Genomic DNA, 20,765 nt, shown 5'->3' with positions numbered 1-20,765 from the left:
CAGGGGAGTCTTTATCTCCCAAACAGCAGGCCCCGACTGAATCTCATTATGTTCCTACTCTGCCATTTTGATTTTTCGTTACTTTTATTCAAACCCAGCAGTTGAGTTAAAGAAATTCCTCAATGGGATAGATAAAGAAAAAGAAAAGCCCTCATGAAGTCATATCCTCATTTCATGCCATTTAACAGTGGGGCTATACACCTGAATCAACCTGTTTCCAAGCTGCCTCATTATAACACTAAACCTGCATGGACAACTTTCTGAAGACAAAAAACACAGCCAACCCATCTGAAATATTTAATTGTACAAATATCAGCTCTTTTTGATTATTTTGCAAAGCTTCCCTTAAGCAGATGGATGTGTCCTGAATGCTGTGTTATACTGAGAGGGTACCGTCCTGCTGCGATAATAAGGCTAATGCCTTTCTGACAGACTGGGGAGCTAAGCTGATGGAGTTAGCTCATTTCACAACTCAGTATGGGGTCGGGTCTAGGTGGGATCCTGATCCCTCTCAGTCCTAATAGTCCTGTCCTGGGATTGCAAACCGCTTGAAGCAAATGTTAAGTGCCATCATTCTGCCTCTTAACACTGTGATACAGAGGCTTCAATACGGGTGGATTGTTTCCAACTGTTGCCACACCTGATGATCGTACCTGTGTGGGATGTCCCCTGATTGCTTTGAGTGTCCTGCTTCCACGAACAGGACTAGTTTTTGTATTGGTTCCCACTGGCCATAACAGAGAGAATCACAGTTCAGAATCACCCTGCTTTCAATTGCACACTTTAACTCCACAGCAGGACTTTTGACTTTTACCCCATTAATAATAATAGCTAATCTCAAAACAGACTGGCAACTTTGTGACACAGACAATACACCCCTGTCTCTCAAATTCCTCTATTGGACAGCAGGTCAAGAAAAGGTGTGAGATGAAACATTTGTTACATAATATATTTAATTTTTGATTTAATAGAAAGACATTTTTTACATGATTAAAGCCAGGACAAAATCAGCCACAACACCAACAACAAAAAGTAACAAACATTCTCCACATTCCCAAGGTGAAACATGGCACCTGGTTTGCAATTACAAATGCCATGGAATTCACTAGGATGGGTGGCACTCATTACCTACGTATATGCAGATCCTACAGAGGCCCTGACTGAGACAATACCATGGATTATGGTGAGTGAGTGATTGAGTGAGTGAGTGAGTAGTGAGTGAGTGAGTGAGTGAGAGTGAGTGAGTAGTGAGTGAGTAGTGAGTGAGTGAGTGAGTGAGTGAGTGAGTGAGTCTCTCACTGACATAGTTAGGCTAGTAGTGACCAGACTGTGGTCAGACAACTCCTCTAATCACTGTTACATGTATTACAATACTGTTAAAAACATCTATGGCATGTTGCAAAGAGTATAAAAAAAAGTAAGTTTCCAAGTTGGAGGTCCCGTAAGCTCTCAGTTGCAATCAGGCTGTCACATCACTATGGGATATTCCGAGGATTACAGCCCCAACATATTCCATCGTTTCAAATATAGAAAATACTCGGCTTTCCTGTGACAAAGCCTGATAGAATGCGGGGCTGAGAGACCAAGTCGATTTGGTTAAATCCAATCATAGGAGATTACCGATTACTTGAGCCATGAAGACTTGTCCCATGCATGACTTTCTCTGCTGAAGAGTAATTTGAATGTTAAATGGGGGATTTAGCGGCGAGCTGCCAGCGAAGGAGAGGCCCAGAGACAAACAGCTCGGAGAATCAATCCCTGATAAAATGGGATTTCTATCTCTCCAAAATAGGACCATTGAAGGAAGAGGCTTATCAGCAATTTTTGTTGAGCAAGCTTAATAAAAAACAAATCCCCGGCAATTCTGTAGACGGACGTTTGGAGTGGCTTGCCGCGTCATTCCGACTGACAGCAGAATAGCATTAGGCAAATGGGGCTTTAAAATCGGGAGATTAAAGGTACACAGAGGGACGAGCGATAAGCAAACACATTTAGGGTATGCCGGCTAATCCTCCTAGAATTAATCCCCTGGCATGATTGCTCCACACACTTAAATCCCAATTTAGCATCCCAACGTTTCCTCAATGTCAGCTTAATACCCAGTCTTTTATTCCCCAAATAATGGTAGCAAGACGTCCAGTACTGCAGATAAATTCCTCTGCTATCTTCCCGTCAGGCTTACTCGCAGATATTGATGTGAATGACAAAACCCAGATAATTACTCGACAGGGAAGATTTGCCTCAGACTTTGTAGGATTATTTCTTTCCAAAAACAAATTCTTTCACCAAGAGAAGAAAATCACCCCGCATGTGTCGTAATATCTTGTGATCTTGGGCCGTCTCCTTGCAGACAAGCAACTTGCAAACTTTACCAAACTTGCAAACTTTTCTAGACAGACATAGATCTTTGTGAAGTGTTTCTATGGAAACAGGTTTAAGAAAAATTAGAAAAAATAGTTTCTTTACATTTATTTACATATTTATTTGTTTCATCATTGCATGAAGATGTAGATATATCACAACCATTGTTCAGATTTTGCACAATTAATTCAAATAATCTTCTTTTCTGTTTGGATACAGGACAGATACTTAATATATTCTGTAAGTCAAGTCCATGCTTTAATGCCAGCATTACGATTTCTTAACATGAAAAATTTATATGTAACCATTGTTTCTGTGTGTGATGAGGCAAATAATGACTTGTCCCTGTTTAATATGAAACTCCCGATACATGAATATTATAGGTTGCCATATCCCCAAATGAGGATTTTTTTCCAAGCTAAAAGGTAATTGGGAGCATACTGACTCTGTAATTTGATCTGCAATGATGAAGAGGAAAGAAATCAAATTGTTCCAACATGACAATGTTTGTAATCCCCAAGGGAATTTTAATTTTTGCAATTCTGTCACAAGATTACAACTACTTCACACTTTGAAATTCATACTACTTATGACAGATTGTCCAAACATTTCCTATACATAATTTTTTTCAGTCCCAAATCCTTCCCAGTGAAACTCAACAACACCAGAGATCTGTGTGGTTATTTGCAACGTGTCAGACCTTCCTGATAAATGCCTGTCTAATCCCTGACCTGAATTAATGGAGTCCCATCCTAATCTCACAGGGAATTAATATATTCTGCTCCTAATCCATTAGCTAAACACAAACAGGTCACCAAAGTCTAATCCCATGGCTATAACCATCTTACATAGCCTGTATACGTTTGGGATGAAAGGATTAGGTCTCACAAATCCTCAGTAATCCATCAGAGTATGACAGATGCAGGAAAAACATGGACCCAACTACGGGGGGGAAGAGGGGGAATGGGGGGACCAGTTCCACAACAACATTGAACATTCGACAGTCGACAGAGTTTGGTAATATGAAATCAGATCATCTAAAAATCTTCTTGTGTTGCTATGTGTTCATGGATTATGGCTGACAAATAAGTTTGTTTGTTGCCGATTGACACACTCAGCAATATTCCATCCATAAGATGGCGGTCTGTAAATATTTGAGTCTGGACCAGACAATCCAGTGATTGACATCATGAACATCAAGCCACCATATTGGCATACAATGACAAGTCATCGAGACTGACCACTCGATCCATTTGGCCACCTCTAATGACAAGCATTATCATTATGTAGCTGGGGACCTATATTCTTACCCGGAACTCCACAAGTCGCTCAGATGAATAAAAGAAAGTATTGCTAATACTAAGAACTGGCAAAGAATGGGAAGATCATCATTCAGTGATTTCAAAGAAAATCTATGTTAGCTGTAGATTTGAACTTAACACATTTAACACAAGAAAATACGTAAATACTGGAACGTTTCAAAAACTCCAAACGTTGAGCTCTGTAGCCAACTTGAATTTTTGTGGACAATATCAACTTAAACATATTGATTGATCACATTTGAAAAAAAAAACAGTTAAAAAAATTATCCAAAACATTCACAAATCAATCATTCAATGTAGTGAATGCTTAAACACGTCAAAACAATCACATAAATATCGACATGGGGTGAAACCCAGCCGATTACAGGTTGAAACGGCAATTCTTTTAAAATTCAAAGAGCAATATTGAACGACATTCACATTAAACTACAAAAGAACTGTCTTTATCATTAGGGCCAATTGTTTTAAAGGAGACAAATGTGATACATATATAGTTAACACCTACCTACTGCACAGAGAAACAACACCTCAAGCATTTATAAAAAAGAAGTAACCACATGAGAGTTTCAACACAGCTATCCCAATAAGCATATGTCCATATACATAGACCATCTCCACAAACCTCAGCTAAGTAAGGTGGATAGTCTAATGGTTAAAGCATTCACTCTTCACACTGAACGCCTGGGTTGGATTCCATAGAAGGGTACACACTGTGAAGCTCATTTCTGGTGTATTCGCTGGAATACTGTAAAAGGCGATGTAAAACCTTACTCACTCACTCACCCCAGTTTCATGTATCCAGGATTTAACAGTCTCAGAGAAGACATTAAAAAACGTACCATTGCTATCGTTTAGATATAGAATATCAAAAGAATTAAAGTGAAGCAGATAAATAGTCATACACATGTAACCATGGTAACACACATTCTTAATAATGCTACACGGTTACTGCATTTCAATTATTCATGTTCACATCAGGAGCAATCACGTCCAGGGACCAAGCTGACAGTTTCATTATTCTAACTGTGGTCACAAAGAGCAAATTTGGATTTGTGAGATATGCTAACACTATTTCTACTGGGATCGTCCATGATAACTTTCAGCCCTACAAACAAATGTAACAACATGGCTTCCATATAGGCGAGTCACAGCTGGCACAGCGGCAACTCACCACCAAACCAAACCCCAAATTCAAAAAGGGTACATTCGCAGGAAATGGTCATTTTTAATCACAAACTATGAAAGGCATCTATTACAGGAAATATGTTATGTCAACAATGTCACCGGGGGGAGGAGGGAGAGATCCATGGTAAGTTTCATATTAAATTATCTGTATGTAAGATGGATCGTGTTTCTGATACTTTATCAAGCAGTACTAATATGTCTATTAATTACTTCCAGTCTTGACAACACACAACACCTTCAGACAACAACATTACGAAATGGCGGTCGGTTGTCATTCATGGCATCACAGATTAACTATAGTAACATGAAAGAATCGGTTGTATTGTGTAGTATGTATACATCTTGTGTCACAAGTTCACCTCACCATAAAGTCAAAAAGTGGAATTCCAATCACATGTTGGATCATCGCTTGTGTCATGATCATCGCTTGTGTCATGATCACCGCTTGTGTCAGGATCATCGCTTGTGTCAGGATCATCGTTTATGCAATGTTAGTCGTTTGTGTCAGAATCATCGTTTACGTCATGATCAAAGTATGTTTTCCAATTCGGTAGAAATAAAAGGTCCTTATGATCGACGTGATGAATTGGTACGGGACACCCATGATTATTTGTTCATCCCTAAGTTTATATAAGTAGTGTTTCCAAGGTTACTCACCCCCACTGGCCTGTGTTGTTGTGTCTGGTTTCTTGGGACTCGCAGATTTTTCAGCTCTGTTGGCATTGCCTCCAATAGGTCCATTACTTGCCCCAGAGGATCCAGTGTTGACTGCCCCTGGTCCTGTATTGCCACCGCCTGGGACCATATTGCCGCTCCCGGGTACCGCTGTGCCGCCCCCAGGTACTGTATTACCGCCCCCAGGCCCAGTGTTACTGTTCCCGCCCTGGCCACGTTCCACGAGCTGGTCCTTCGGAAGGAGGGTAGGAAGGTCCTCCACAGACGTCTGCTTCAGGGCCTGACAAGAAACAAACAAATCATTGTAAATAAAACAACAACAAAAATATTACTTAGGAGACCAACATACATGGCTTAAGGAAGACAAATAAACATGACTTATGGGAGACAAACAAAAATGGCTTATGGAAGACACACATGGCTAATAAAACATGAGCACAAAGATGTCACAAAGGTCAAAAGATCAGGTAGCAGCATGTCTTTTGAGATGGAATTGTTGCCAAAAATGCACCAGAAATACAAATCTAAAATAGTATTTTTCAAACATTTTATACTCAAACAGTGAGTGAGTGAGTATGGTTTACGCTGGTTTTACGCTGCTTTTAGCAATATCACGGCAGGGGACACCAGAAATGGGCTTCACACTTTGTACCCATGTCGGGAATCGAACCTGGGTCTTTAGCGTGACACTGACATGCGAATGCTTTAACCACTAGTCTTCCCGACTGCCCCTTATACTCAAAACAAAATGAAAGCACAAAATCAACTTGAACTTGAAATCACAAAAGGTGCAATTTTGTGCACAAGTCCATCTCCAAACACATCAAATGAGATATGAAGCCGTACAACGACACTGTGTTTAATTATCTCATGCTTTAATACCGGCAGAACAACATGATTTGATTTTTGTGGCCATTTGGCAAATTTTGCAAAAAATTGAACAAACATTTTCATTGTGTTTCTGTACATCATAATATCTTTGGTCATTATAGTGTTTATTAGAGTTCAAGGAGCTAATTACATTGTCAGCTTTTAAGCTACAGAAGGATACATCGGTATTGAATAATTGGTGAGGGGGAGAGGTGGGGGTCGGATAGGTGTAATGTTTTAAGACTTTAAACTGATGTTTCATTTTCACAGTCATAAATATTTGATCATGAATATCCTTATTCATATGTGATTAAGAAAACCATTTCGTGATTAAGTCAAGAGAGGGGAGGTCACTCAGACTGAACCACCTGCCAGGAACTGCCATGTCACCAATTCCACATCACCTCACGACCCGGGTCCAACAACTTCACAACTACAATACAAGGTAGCTGTGAGAGTGAAACAGCTGGAGTCTTCTGTCACTGAGGTATTACTGCTGTCAGTTGCCACTCAAAACAATAATGGAATTCAATACCAGCTCTAAAGAGATTTTGTCTTTAAGTAGAGCCATGTGCTTCCGACGGCAAATCAAAGGCAACATATCGACTAACAGATTAGGTCAGATCATAAAGTGACATAGATCTTACTTTTCTTACAAACATGACAAATTCCAGCAATTTATGTAATTTTTAGCCATTTTGTTATAGCTTTGTGTCTTTTTATGATTTTCTTTGAGTCTGAAATGTTATCAAAAAGAGCAATTCATCAGTTGGGCTACATTAAGTACAGATATACATGATTAACTTTCTTTTGTTAAAACTTGAAGTGAAAGATGGATGTTGATTGTGTTATAATCCATGTGGCTGTTGATGTCATGAACAGGTGCTCTATCACAAGACTCTAACTCTTGATAGGCAAACACCATGAGTACCACTCATATATACTAACTATCATGTACACTCTATCCATCTCCCAGGTAAATTACAGCCTTCAAGCACATTAAGTAAACTATCTTGTTATTACACCACAGATTGAATAAAATCAAAACTAATTAACTGCCAACTTTTAGAAAGGAGAAAAAATTGTTTTAATGAAAATCGATAATTCTGAATCATGGAATAACTACACATTTTCTTAATCTTCAAACAAATCACTTGTAGTAGTGTTTGATTAAAGAAGTGGTCGTCAGCAATATCCCAGACGTATGAGTGGGATAGATTGTATGCCACATTCAGAAATATTTCAGCAATATTTCAGCAGAGAATTGGGATTTGCACATTGTAGTCATGTGGGGAATCAAACTTGAGGCTTTGGAAAGTACCTTATCTACTAGATCATCCCAATGTGCTTAAGGTGTATGATAGATTGCATGATGAGTGAGTGAGGTTTAACACCGCTGTAATAGTATTTCAGTTAGATCATGGCATGGAAACTTGATGCAAGAGGAAGTCACGAGGTGAAGCAGTCTTAGACATTGACCATTTTGGTGAAATCCACAAGCATGGGTATGATGCTGACAAACCAAAATGACGAATCTGTGTGATATGAAAGAAATGATCATGGGCTCCTGGCATGCTGAAGGGAAGCAACTCTGCACAAATCTCAGCGCCTTAGATGACTGGGCCACCAGTAGCCTGTAAAGTGTATACAATCTGAATCAACCGTACCACCTTTCGAAATTAAACCACTTAGAAATAAGAAACTTATCGATCATGATTTGTGAGATAAATGTCCTGGCATTAATGAGCTCAGGTTTAGTGGGGTATGTCAGCACAGGTATCTGATAAGGTTATAAAAAACACTGGTATCAGGGAGAGATCACACTGCACCAGCTACAGTGATCACTGGTCCACACCAACTGTGGACACTCTCAATGAGGCAGTTGTCAATCAGATGGATTTAACGCCGCTTTGTACAGTATTTCAGTAATATCACAAAATGTCAGAGGTGGGAGAAAAGCCGAAAGTGGTGCAGATTGAAGACGTTTGTTGAAAACCATGAACAGGTGGGTATGGTTTGATACAGAAACATAAATGACAGATATAAATAGGGAGAGTCAAGGATTCAAGCCCATGATCAGCAAATCCTTACACATCTAAGGGAAGTAAATCTGTACATGACATTGCTGCAGCACTGAGGTAGAAGCCTTTGGCAGATGTGACCCATGAGGATCCGATTAGAGAATAGGTTGCCGTAAGATGTGACTATGCTTGTCGTAAGAGGCAACTAACGGGATTGGGTGGTCAGGCTCGCTGACTTGGTTGATGAATGTCATCGTATCTCAATTGTGTTGATTGATGCTCATGATGTCAATCACTGGATTGTCTGGATTGCCGTCATATAGCTGGAATATTGCTGAGTTAAACAACAAACTACAGCAGATGTTCCCTTGGTTATCATCTAAGCAGTGGCTTTAGTGAAGAGCCATTGTGGTCACATGATCATAAATCACCAATCTAGAAATAACTGGGCACTGAACCCAAAACGTAAACCCCAACCGTGGGAATATTAGAAATAACATTAGTATGGACAAACATACTACTCAGGTTAACCATCTAGCACACCAAATATTATCCTATATATGATAACAGTTATATTACCTACTACAGGTCCACGTATGTATCCCATCCCACAGAGGGGTGGCCACTTCACTGACATACGTCGGGGTTATTAAACTTACTGAAGAGTTGCCACCTCAGCAGGCATCTCACCTGTAGCTCACAACATCAGCCATGTTATTTTAGGATTCTTACTGGTATTTACTTTATTGGATTTAATTACAGAAAAGTCATTTATCCCAAGTTTCATTAAATGTTCAAAAGGAACAGCTGTCAGCCAATCATCCTTGACTAATACTTAAGGCATCGTCTGTAATCCTTCATACCCCGTCATCCATTCATTCCCCATGCTATCGATACTCCCTCTACATGAAGGTGTGTACAGCTTACCCAACTATCGATACTCCCTCTACATGAAGGTGTGTACAGCTTACCCAACTATCGATACTCCCTCTACATGAAGGTGTGTACAGCTTACCCAACTATCGATACTCCCTCTACATGAAGGTGTGTACAGCTTACCCAACTATCGATACTCCCTCTACATGAAGGTGTGTACAGCTTACCCAACTATCGATACTCCCTCTACATGAAGGTGTGTACAGCTTACCCAACTATCGATACTCCCTCTACATGGAGGTGTGTACAGCTTACCCAACTATCGATACTCCCTCCACATGGAGGTGTGTACAGCTTACAAAACTATCGATACTCCCTCCACATGGAGGTTGTGTACAGCTTACCCAACTATCGGTAGTACCTCTACATGGAGGTGTGTACAGCTTGCCCAACTATTGATACTTCCTCTTCATAAAGGTGTGTACAGCTGACCCAACTATCGAAAGTACCTCTACATGAGGTGAGGTGAAATGGGGTTTAACGTCGCGTCCAAGATTATTGCACTTACATAACGATGTGCATGTATGTGTGTGGCTGCTTGTATTCGTCCGGACTGATGCCGATTTATAGTGCTAGCTCACTGCGATACCATGTCGCAGTTTAACATGAATACCCCACTCAGACACAGTATACTGACTCCGAGCCGACAAGTCTTTGTTTTAGCCCCTTAAATGTTGAGCGCCAGACAGGGTAACAACAAGTACAATCTTTTAACGTCTTTTGGTATGACGCGGTCGGGGATCGAATCCCGGACCTTCCGCTCTCCTGGCGGACGCTCTACCACTAGACCACAGAGGCGGTACCTCTACATGAAGGTGTGTACAGCTTACCCAACTATCGATACTCCCTCTACATGAAGGTATGTGGGCTTACCCAACTATCAATACTCCCACTGGATATCCATCAGTACTGCTTATAGCAAGCTACCTTTTCATCCCACTGAACCATATGGTACCAGAACAGGTCTATATACCAAGTGACACAGTGATACGAGATTCCTTTCATAATGTCAAGCATTTACAAATACCTACCAATCAATGGCATATCTCTTCTCAAAACTAACATCCCCAATGGACACACTCATAACGTTTGGGCATCTGTGCATAACATCAATAAATTTCCTATTTTTTTAAACTCATGCATGCAGCTCCTTTCAGCCTGTGCTGTGGAGAGTGCCACAATAATCATATACATACTAATCCAAGGCTGATCCATATGGCAACAGCTGCCATCCAAGGACGGAGTGATAATATTGAAGCAGATCAAAACTTCGATAAATTACACAACTGGTAGCACAATCTAAAAGAGAACACAAATTATTTAGGAATTAAGGGAATATTTAGGGAATGCTTTTAAACAATGTGTTGCCATTTCTCAGAGTTGCCATTTCTCAGACTATCTAGAAATGTATGGATAATACAGGGATGTCGCTACCACCAGTTGTACTTATATAGTGAAATGCATGCATGTGTATGTAGCTGCTTGTACTAGCAAGCGATTGAGTGAGTGAGTGAGTGAGTGAGTGAGTGAGTACGGTTTTATGTCACAAAAGACACAAGAAATAGGCTTCACACATTGTACCCATGTGGGGAATCAAACCTAGGCCTTTCAGTGTGACGAGCAAACGCTTTAACCCCTTGGCTACCGCACCACCCTGGTTGAAGTACCTTACACAAACACAGTATACATACTGTGCCACCTAGTCCCTGTTTTATCTCAATGCCCAGTGACAGGCAGGGTAACATCAAATAACATCTTTTAACACCTGTGTGGGTATGGATGTGATAATGTAAATGTTTACAAAGTGCAAACATGATCCAGAGTTATCTCCCCTCTGTGTACTCTTGTGGTGAAGAAACTCCAATCAAAGTACAGACTCTTGAATTGTTTTGTTTGTTTTTCTATGATTCTTTTATTTTAATAAGGTTGAAGATATTAATGTTGACCTGTATGTATGCCCTTGCTGTTAAACGTTAAATATTATGATGATATTACAATTATCATCATACTACTTATCACGGATGAGGGATTTTACATTCTATCGTTCCTCTTTTGGGAAGGCCTTTTTCAGATAGCATTATTTTGTATGAAAACAAAAAAGAAAGCAAATAAAATCAAGTCATTGTATAGTACACCAACACTTGCACAAACACCAACACAACAGTCATCTTTAGTCAAAGGTGTGGTCCTTAGCAAACGTTGGGTAGTGTATTTGTATGACACCAATCAGACTTAAAAATTACTCTTCAAAATGCCAAACAGCATATAGAAATCCCATGATTGATGCAACAAATGTTTCTTCATCAAAACAGTTAACCACTGTAGCTAAAATCCCCAGTCTGACAATGTATCCTTCTGTTGATCTTTGACCCAGGACAACATGACAGACATGCTGGACTGTTAGACACAAATGCACTTACAGCTTACACAGGGATTACTCAAACTGATTGCACACAACCGAGGACAACATTATTTTTATTCTTAACTTAACCCAAATCTTTACTTTTTATATAATCTCTTGTACTTGTCCTCAACAAGGATTCCTTCTCAGGTTAACCTAGAGTACATTCATCTGTACAATCTTCCACTGTGACTCTTACATTGTAACTATGTTCGACTGTGACTCATACATTGTAACTATCTTCCACTGTGACTCTTACATTGTAACTATCTTCTACTGTGACTCATACATTGTAACTATCTTCTACTGTGACTCTTACATTGCAACTATGTTCCACTGTGACTCTTACATTGTAAATATCTTCTACTGTGACTCATACATTGTAACTATCTTCCACTGTGACTCATACATTGTAACTATCTTCTACTGTGACTCTTACATTGTAACTATCTTCTACTGTGACTCATACATTGTAACTATCTTCTACTGTGACTCTTACATTGCAACTATGTTCCACTGTGACTCTTACATTGTAAATATCTTCTGCTGTGACTCATACATTGTAACTATCTTCTACTGTGACTCTTACATTGCAACTATGTTCCACTGTGACTCTTACATTGTAAATATCTTCTGCTGTGACTCATACATTGTAACTATCTTCCACTGTGACTCTTACATTGTAACTATCTTCCACTGTGACTCTTACATTGTAACTATCTTCCACTGTGACTCTCACATTGTAACTATCTTCCACTGTGACTCTTACATTGTAACTATCTTCCACTGTGACTCTTACATTGTAACTATCTTCCACTGTGATTCTTACATTGTATCTATTATCCACTGTGACTCGTACATTGTAACTATCTTCCACTGTGACTCTTAGATTGTAACTATCTTCCTCTGAGATTCTTACATTGTAACTATCTTCCACTGTGACTCATACATTGTAACTATCTTCCACTGTGATTCTTACATTGTAACTATCATCCTAAGTGACTCTTACATTGTAACTATCTTCCACTGTGACTCTAACATTGTAACAACATCTGAGAAAGAGAATTTTCATTAGTTTATGCCAAGTCGGCAGGTCTGTAAAACTAATTTATAGAAGAACCAGAGTGTCACAGATAATTTAAATTGTTTTAGCTCTTTGTGACAGTGGGTCTCCAACATTTTGCCAAAGAAACACCATTATCAAAAAGAAACATTATAAAAAAACAGGCACATTATCAAGTCTATAGCGTACATTATCTGTAGCACATCAAGGTAGGATGCACTATCACCAGTCAGTCACATATTGGCATCTAATCTGGTCACCCACTTATCACACAACGTCATTGTGACCAATCAATACCCATTTCAGTCCTACAGGGAAAATACAACATAAAGAGTTCTCCTTAAAAAAATGTCTTGTCAAAATGTCAATGAAGTGGTCCAGGTTCTGGGAAAGTATAGTGCATCACAGTATCTACACTTAATTGATATTGTTCACAGTTGATACTGTTTATGTCTTATCAAGCAGGTAAAGTAAGTCACTGGAGGGTTTCAGCAAAAATGTTTCATCAATAATTAGGTTTTGTGTAAGTAGTGATAAATTTATCTCTGGGATCATGCCATGTGCTTCGATCAAACTATTGAACCTGGATATACATGCACTAAAACCCTGTAGACAGAAAACATATCATATATAAATGAATAAAGAACCCTAATTCAGCAAGCAAGGGAATGGAGTTTTATGCCACTTTCCAGCAATATTCCAGCCATATCATGACAGGGAACACCAGAAATAGGCTTCACACATTGTACCCATGACAGGAATGGGACTGGGGCTTCTGTCGATTCAGACAGGGGATAATATGTTTCTGCATCCTCTGCCAAATCAGATAGGGGGATAATATGTTTCTATGTCCTCTGTCAAATCAGATAGGGGATAATATGTTTCTATATCCTCTGTCAAATTAGACAGGGGGATAATATATTTCTGTATCCTCTGTCAAATTAGACATGGGGGTAATATGTTTCTATACCCTCTGTCAATTCAGACAGGGGGATAATATGTTTCTATATCCTCTGTCAATTCAGACAGGGGGATAATATGTTTCTATATCCTCTGTCAATTCAGACAAGGGGATAATATGTTTCTATATCCTCTGTCAATTCAGACAAGGGGTACTATGTTTCTATCTCCTCTGTCAATTCAGACAGGGGGGTACTATGTTTCTATATCCTCTCTCAATTCAGACAGGGGGTAATATGTTTCTATATCCCCTGTCAATTGAGACAGGGGGGTAATATGTTTCTATATCCTCTGTCAAATCAGATAAGGGGATAATATGTTTCTATATCCTCTGTCAATTCAGACAGGGGGGTAATATGTTTCTATATGCTCTGTCAATTCAGACAGGGAATAATTTGTTTCTATATCCTCTGTCAATTCAGACAGGGGGTAATATGTTTCTATATCCTCTGTCAAATCAGACAAGGGGATAATATTTTTACTGCATACTATATTTCTGTATCCTTTAAATGGTGTTAGATATGGACTTTAATTAGCTAAGCTTATAAGGCTTAAAGACATCTAGATCCAGCCCTTAGACAAGTGGCTAATGTTGGAGACTAAGACTTGGTGCACTAATGCCAGGGAATTGCAATTAACTGAGGAGCACCTCTACCTTCTAACAATTCAGGGAGATTACAGGTGGCCCAGTCGTCTAAGGCGCCGCGATTCGCTCTGCATAGTGGCGTCCCTTGATCACGCCAGAAACCTATTATTGTGGGTTTGAATCCCGGTTCGCTCCGATTATGTTTCTAGGTTTGTCAGTACCATACCCGTGCTCGTGGGTTTCACCGAAGTGGTAAACATCTAAGACCTGCATTACTTCGGGCTTTCCTCCTACAATAAGCTGACACGTCGCGATATAAGTGGAATACTGTTAAAAGTGGCGTTCAACCCAACTCACTCACTTACTCTAACAATAGTACATGCTGGCTCTATTCAACTTGAACACTGATGTCAAGGCCTTGCTCCTAATACAATTTCCAAACATCAGTAGATTGCAACATGTTCACAATCAGTAATTTAATCTACTAAAACTACCGATGGACCAGTGCAGTATCGATGCCACTTTTGATATTTTGCCCTGTCATCGATGTATTGCCAACAGCCAAGGACAATTGCAATGCATTGATAGCTTGATCAATTGCTGCATGCCCAGATGCTCACACTGACAATGACAACTCCTGCATGGCATCTAACATACTTTCGGTTGAACCATCTCTACCAAAATTAATCATTTTCAAACAAGATCATGAGGCAAAAAACATACATCAAACAAAAGAACAAGTAATTCCCAAACATTGCAAGCACTGTAGAGGCATGGTCATTAATAACAACATCAGAATGTTTGTGTGATTTCTTATTTATATGAAACTTTGTGTATTGTATACCACCTCCTGAGACATGACGTAGCACAAAATCATGTCATCCACTGACATGGCTAATTGTTTTTTAACTTTCGAGTGAGTATGGTCTTAAGGTCCTGTTGACAATATGCCAGCAACATCATAGCAGGGGAACCAGAAATGGGCTTCACACATTTTACCCATGTGGGGAATCAAACCCAGGCCTTTGGCATTATGGTGAGTGAGTGAGTCTGGTTTAACGCCGCTTTTAACATTATTCCAGTTATATCACGGCGTGTCAGCTTAATGTGGGAGGAAAGCCCGAAGTGATGCAGGTCTCAGACGTTTGCCACTTCGGTGAAACCCACCTTTGGCATTATGACTAAATGCTTTAACCATAAGGCTACCCCACTGCCCAGCTACAATAGAGGTTTATGGGAAATGCTATGCTGGTATTAACTACCCTGTTTCTGCACCAGGGCATGTATACAAAGTAAGTCTAACCTCTCATAATGAGTCCAGCCAACAACTCAGTAACAGTATGGGTGTTGAGTCTTGTAGTAGAGGTCAGTATCAGAGAACGTCCAGGCACACAAAAGCAATTAAGCACAGGAAGGTCTCCAAATTGTCCTAATACACGTTGTTAACCCGACCTCACACCTGACCAGGGCTCCTGACATGGTCCAGTACACAACTGACCATCACCACTCAACTGAATGGCCACATGCATAACACGGGGTTAAACACGACTAATCGGCTGCTCGGTAGAGACAAGTGATTTTACGTAAGACAATAGTTTATATACTTCATGTTTATGTGGATGTAACACGTAACACATGGGGTCTAGTACTGTCTACCATTGTAACAGAGATGCTCTTGTTGTTGAAAAACAAGTAAATGAAACGGACAAATCCGTTTTCGTGGTTCTCTTCACAAATGAGTCAAATATTACAACTAATAACTTGTCAGAAAGTATATATCTTCCGAAAAACATCTACTTAAATAGTTATGACAACGGTCTTCCTCAGACACAAGTTATACAGTAGTTGAAAGTCAAAACATAAGACACTCCTTTCAAATGACAAGCATTGTCATCATTGATAATATTATTTAGTTTAATCTGTTAATAATAATAACAATAATAATTATAATAATCTCCATGTCTCATGTTAACATCCATCTACATCGTAGTTGCTCACAGTGCTTCATAGGGGTTGTGCAGTGCACTTTTCTGAACAGATAGGTTTTCAAGTTTGATTCGAAAGCTTAGAGGGAAGAAGAAAAACTGATACAGTTTTAACTTTCGATTGATGATTAATTTCAGTGCATTTCAAATCAATATTCCATTTGGTACCTCATAATTAACTGGTGTGTATACATAATTCAGAAGATGGGACAAAATCGTTATCAACTTTAATTAGCAGATGTGACAATATACACCACATTACAAGCAGATAACATACAGCAGATCATCTCATCATCAACATGGGGATTGCAGGGCGACTGCATGATCATGCACTAATAACTATAGCAGACTTGTGAGAATATTGCACTGATCTGTCAAAATGGATGTTATATTGTTTAATACCACCCAGGTCATAATTTCCATGTAATTTACTGTATGTCAATATGATCAATGTTTACATACAGCTATATTACATGCAACATGTGCATATTCACATTTAATATATACCAATATACATCATAATATATATGTAATACAGGATATGTAATGGGTAGCAGAAATCTGCTTCATTTGTCAGAATCATTTTTACTAGATATAAGTCATCGGTCACATTTGGTTGTTTATTGATTGAATAATAGATTAGAAGGATAGCTGTAGCAAAAATGATCAGCCAGAATTAAGCATAATGGACCTTTGAACTGGAAAATTGTTTATCTAACATTTTTCATAGCATATTTAAAAATGACTTCATTCAATACCGTTTCATAAAAAAATATTCAAGTATTACATTGGACATCTCAAATCCATGTATCTTTAATACGTGCGTTTGATACCTTAATTAAAGGGATTTAAATGCATATGAAAATAAGTTTATATGGAAATGTTAATGTGTTTAACTTTAAAATAAAACAAGTCTAAGAATACAAACAGGTGCTGTGCTTGTTTGAGGGACAAACAAAATGATGTTTACGAACTTCACCAAAAATAAACATTGTCGTATGCTTGAAGGATGACATTGTCACTTGCCTCTCACAAGAGGTAAACACAAACCGAAAACTTCAACAAGTTGGATGCCTTACCTGGGGATCTGAATTTACCGCCGTTTGAGTGTTAGCAGCGACCCAGGCCTCGGCAAAAGTCTCCATCGCCGCATGGAAGTCCATCTCGGTGAAGCTGACGTTTTTTCTGAAATACACCAGCAGCCGAAATAATGGCCGCTTGACAAAGAGTTCCTCTAAGACACAATATGCAGGGATGGATTATCGTTTTCGGTCGCTCAAATCACGGGAAACGCACACTCACAAGTTGACATGTCCTCGTAATTTGTAGCCTCCCAATAGTCATGGTTGTAAGTGTCTAAGTTACGTATTTGGGTCCTGCGAGAGGCACATGAAGACATTACAAGGCAGTGCTACCCTCCCTCTCAGATAAAGCTACATATCCTAAGAGGATTAAGCGGCCTCCTCGCGCATGTAAATAGTGATGTGCCTGCGTCAGGAAACATAGTTCCAGAATCAACAACTGCAAACATTTCTAAAGCGTTCGTCCATGCTCTGATTTTTCAACAGCATATATGTTCATGCATTTCGAACCATTACGGCCATGTGTGTGGAAGATTGTTTCAATAGCCGCCTTTGGTGGGCGTTTTGTATGTGGAAGTGCGGACGGTTACAATTCACGTTGATCCAAGAAATTGGGGCAAAGATTAGCATGCTGAACTGTGTACCGGATCAGTCATCACTGTAAGCAGTTGTCTCCCTTGCCTGTCTCATTTTACCTTATTACGTAGTCAGTACGAGTTGGCTATATCTAGGTTTGCAGCAGCTGGTCGAACTACTTTCTCATGACAGATAATGTGTCAGGCTTTGTCAGTGTTTAATTTTTTGACGAATGTAAAATTTGAAGAAATTGAATAGTTCTTAATTTGATTCATTCTGCCGTAAAGTGTGTAATTAGTTTCCCGTCGAGCAATCAACTGAACAGCTTTTCATTGCCTTTTAAACTGCTGATGCGGCGCACCGCGTCATTGATATTTTACTCAAAAAGTTGTAATAATAATAGTTGAATTTTATTCCATTGTTTAATAATGGTTTTGTTTTAATCCATGCATTTTGACAGAATAAAGACGGTCCCTGGGACCAGTCATAATCACCGCCATCAAAACGGGATAATACAGACAGCGGATTTGTCAAAAGATGATACAGGTAATGCTAAGCGGATTATGATTAACAAAAGAGTTAGTTTTCCTGTCTAATCCGGGGACAATGAGTGACCTAGTTTCTCTCCAAACGACAACGGACATATTTATAACGCATGTGAATGTATCCCTTTTACCATATTGCTTTCAATAAGTTTTAGGATTTGAATAATTATATCGAAAATCTCGGTTACAATAAATATATGGATCTTTCTACAATGTAATCCACATGGTTTTTTAAGCCACCTTACATTCTTGCAAATTTTTTTTAGCAAAATTGTAATCTGTCGCCATAAAGGAATTGATGAGGCGTACGTACCCTAATACACTGAGACACTATAGCTACCCATGAATATCCAGGTAAGAACAGGTCTTCAGCAACCCATCCTTGCCATAAAGGCGACTATGCTTGTCGTTAGAGGCGACTAACGGGATCGGGTGGTCAGACTCACTGACTAGTTGCGTGGATCGATGCTCATGATGTCAATCACTGGATTGTCTGGTCGAGACTTGATTATTTTTTCAGCCAGCCGTCAAATAGCTTTAATATTACCGACTGGGACGTTAAACAACAAACAAACAAACAACACACAAAATCTAATAGCTATTGTTGGAATGATACTTACTGATCCGCGCTATTCGACAAATTAATTGGGTCTTGATAGGACTGTCCAGAGTAGATGAGATAGCCTGATGGAATGTTTTGTTTGTTTATTGTTTAACGCCGCACTCAGCAATATTCCATCTACAGATGGAATGGCGGTTATCTTATCGCGAATTGACACGGGTTCGATTCCACATAAAAAACAACATCTTGAGTTCTTGGCTCCCACGTTGTGCTGTAGTACTAAACTGTTGTTAAAATATACTTATAATCCTACACGTACAGCCTCGCGCCCACCATCACACCATACTCGATAATCCAGGGTATAATATAGCCATTTTGTTAAAAAACCCAGACCCTAAACTTCGTTTTCAACCCGATTAAAATTACACGACGCTCGAAACTGCCGTCCAGTCAAATGAGACACAGAAGCGAGAGAAACTATGTGCTATATAGTTATTGATAAGTGAGGTTGAGATGGTGAACGTCACTTCAGAAATGAGGTTTTGCTGGCTCTTGAGTATTTGTTGTAATAAACAAGATACCCGGGGTAATCGCGAATGCCATCCCATCTGATTCACCAGTTTTGATGCAATTAACACATTTGTATACACATTATTTGGGATGGTAGGATAGCCACGTGCTAAGAGTAAAAAGCGGCGTAAAACCACATTCACTCACTCACACATCACGATGAACGCATGACTTTACCTTTTCATCACAGTGGGATTTAAAACAACTGCTGTTTAACGACGGAACTAGGGTATGGATACTCGAAATCGATATCTCTCTCATATATGCCAAAGGCCAAAATGCAAGAACGTAAGAACTGTATAGGAACATGTGTAGGTACAGAAGATCCGGGGTAGAAAGGTCTTCAGCAACCCACGCTTGCTGTGAGAGGCGACTAACGGGATCGGGTGGTCAGGCTCGCTGACTTGGTTGATGCACGTCATCGTATCCCAATTGCGAGGATCGATGCTCATGATATCCATCACTGGATTGTCTGGTCCAGACTCGATTGTTTACAGACAGCCGTCATATAGCTGGAATATTGCTGAGCGCGGCGTAAAACAACAAACAAACAGACAGCAGTCAACAGACAACCATCAATATCCCCCATCTCCCATCCCCGGTAGATTGGAATATAATTAGACTAACATCTAGTCTCTGAAATGAACATATCATACAGAACCAAAAAAAGTTGTTCAGTTATCTTAATAAAAATATAATAAAAGGGAGCCCAGTGACTCTCTTCATTTCTGATACTGCAGTAATCTAGACTTGCCAAACATTATAGACTTGCATGGGCTGTATTTGATATATATTTGTATCAGGGTCTGTAAGACAGACTAGAATATAAAACATCGTTCTGTAAAGGCTCTACTTCTAGCATCTGACCACTCGCGACCCATGCTTTAATGAGAGCGGTTTATGCTCCTTTGAACATTATTTCGACGTGCCAAAGAAGAGGATCCTGGCACACTAAGATCAGGGGTCTGATGAGGGAGTATGGTTTTATGCCGCTTTAAGCAATATTCAAGCAATATCCATGCGGGGGACACCAGAAATGGGCTTCACACATTGTACCCATGTCGG

General features: G+C 39.5%; 1 protein-coding gene across 2 annotated transcripts in view; it reads right to left on the bottom strand.

Moving 5' to 3' along the window:
* LOC139465114 (homeobox protein dve-1-like) overlaps nucleotides 1–17,786 on the bottom strand; it is a 48,819-nt gene extending 31,033 nt beyond the window's left edge. Inside the window, exons 1-3 of one of the 2 annotated variants that reach the window (XM_071246892.1) lie at nucleotides 17,668–17,786; nucleotides 17,445–17,550; nucleotides 5,526–5,823 (exon numbers count right to left, since the gene is read on the bottom strand). In XM_071246892.1, the coding sequence (XP_071102993.1) occupies nucleotides 5,526–5,823; nucleotides 17,445–17,528 (382 nt within the window). In that variant the 5' untranslated portion in view covers nucleotides 17,529–17,550; nucleotides 17,668–17,786. Of the gene's footprint in view, nucleotides 1–5,525; nucleotides 5,824–17,444 lie in introns of both variants that reach the window. The other variant, XM_071246836.1, reaches the window with a different exon arrangement.
* Nucleotides 17,787–20,765: the final 2,979 nt, after the last annotated feature.

Source organism: Haliotis cracherodii, unplaced genomic scaffold (assembly GCF_022045235.1).
Source record: "Haliotis cracherodii isolate W230 unplaced genomic scaffold, xgHalCrac1.p SCAF_1, whole genome shotgun sequence".
Classification (NCBI taxonomy): Eukaryota; Metazoa; Mollusca; class Gastropoda; order Lepetellida; family Haliotidae; genus Haliotis; species Haliotis cracherodii.
Note: the sequence above shows the minus strand (reverse complement) of the source record. Positions and strands in the feature narration are given on the sequence as shown.